Source organism: Diaphorina citri, unplaced genomic scaffold (assembly GCF_000475195.1).
Source record: "Diaphorina citri unplaced genomic scaffold, Diaci psyllid genome assembly version 1.1 scaffold6214, whole genome shotgun sequence".
In the NCBI taxonomy this organism is placed as follows: Eukaryota; Metazoa; Arthropoda; class Insecta; order Hemiptera; family Psyllidae; genus Diaphorina; species Diaphorina citri.
Window position 1 is genome coordinate 23,744 of NW_007383590.1, and position 546 is coordinate 24,289.

At 44.1% G+C, this 546-nt stretch overlaps 1 protein-coding gene across 1 annotated transcript in view; it reads left to right on the forward strand.

Moving 5' to 3' along the window:
• The window catches only part of LOC103521889 (CD2 antigen cytoplasmic tail-binding protein 2 homolog), a gene marked incomplete at its 3' end in the record, with an annotated part of 20,719 nt that extends 20,404 nt beyond the window's left edge, over positions 1-315 (forward strand). The window contains 1 exon segment of the mRNA XM_026832352.1: positions 157-315. Coding sequence (XP_026688153.1) covers positions 157-315 — 159 coding nt within the window.
• Between the last annotated feature and the right edge of the window lie 231 nt (positions 316-546).

Genomic DNA, 546 nt, shown 5'->3' on the forward strand with positions numbered 1-546 from the left:
CGGTTTTTTTCTTTTTTAGGAAAAAACCCAGTGGCTGAACTATCTTGATTAATCATTTGCCGTTCATTAAAGCTAAGTTGTTACTCTGGAAACTACTTTAATAATAATAATATATATAAAAAAAAACATAAGAAAAAAAAAACTCATTGTCTTCAGGTAACATGGACATCTATCAGGAGACCTATGAGCAGATACAGGCTAAACTAGAGCAGGCACGGCAGAAAGCCAAACCCCCCGCAGACGATCTGGATATGTATGCCGATGATTTTGATGAGAAGGAAAAACTCAAGCTGGGAACGGAATCGACCGACCCTGGTAAGAATAAGCCAGTAAAGACTCGACCCTGGTAAGAATAAGCTACGAGTAAAGGCCCGTTCCCACTTTCCAAAGCAACCTCCATGGCCGAGTGAGTATCACACTGGGCTTGCACGCCGGAGGTCCCGGGTTCGATTTCCGGCGGGGTCGAAGTTTTTTTCTGCTCTGTGCTTGGAGTTCGGGGTGCACTCAGCTTCGTGAGGACAATTGAGCAGCTGCTTTAATCGAGTA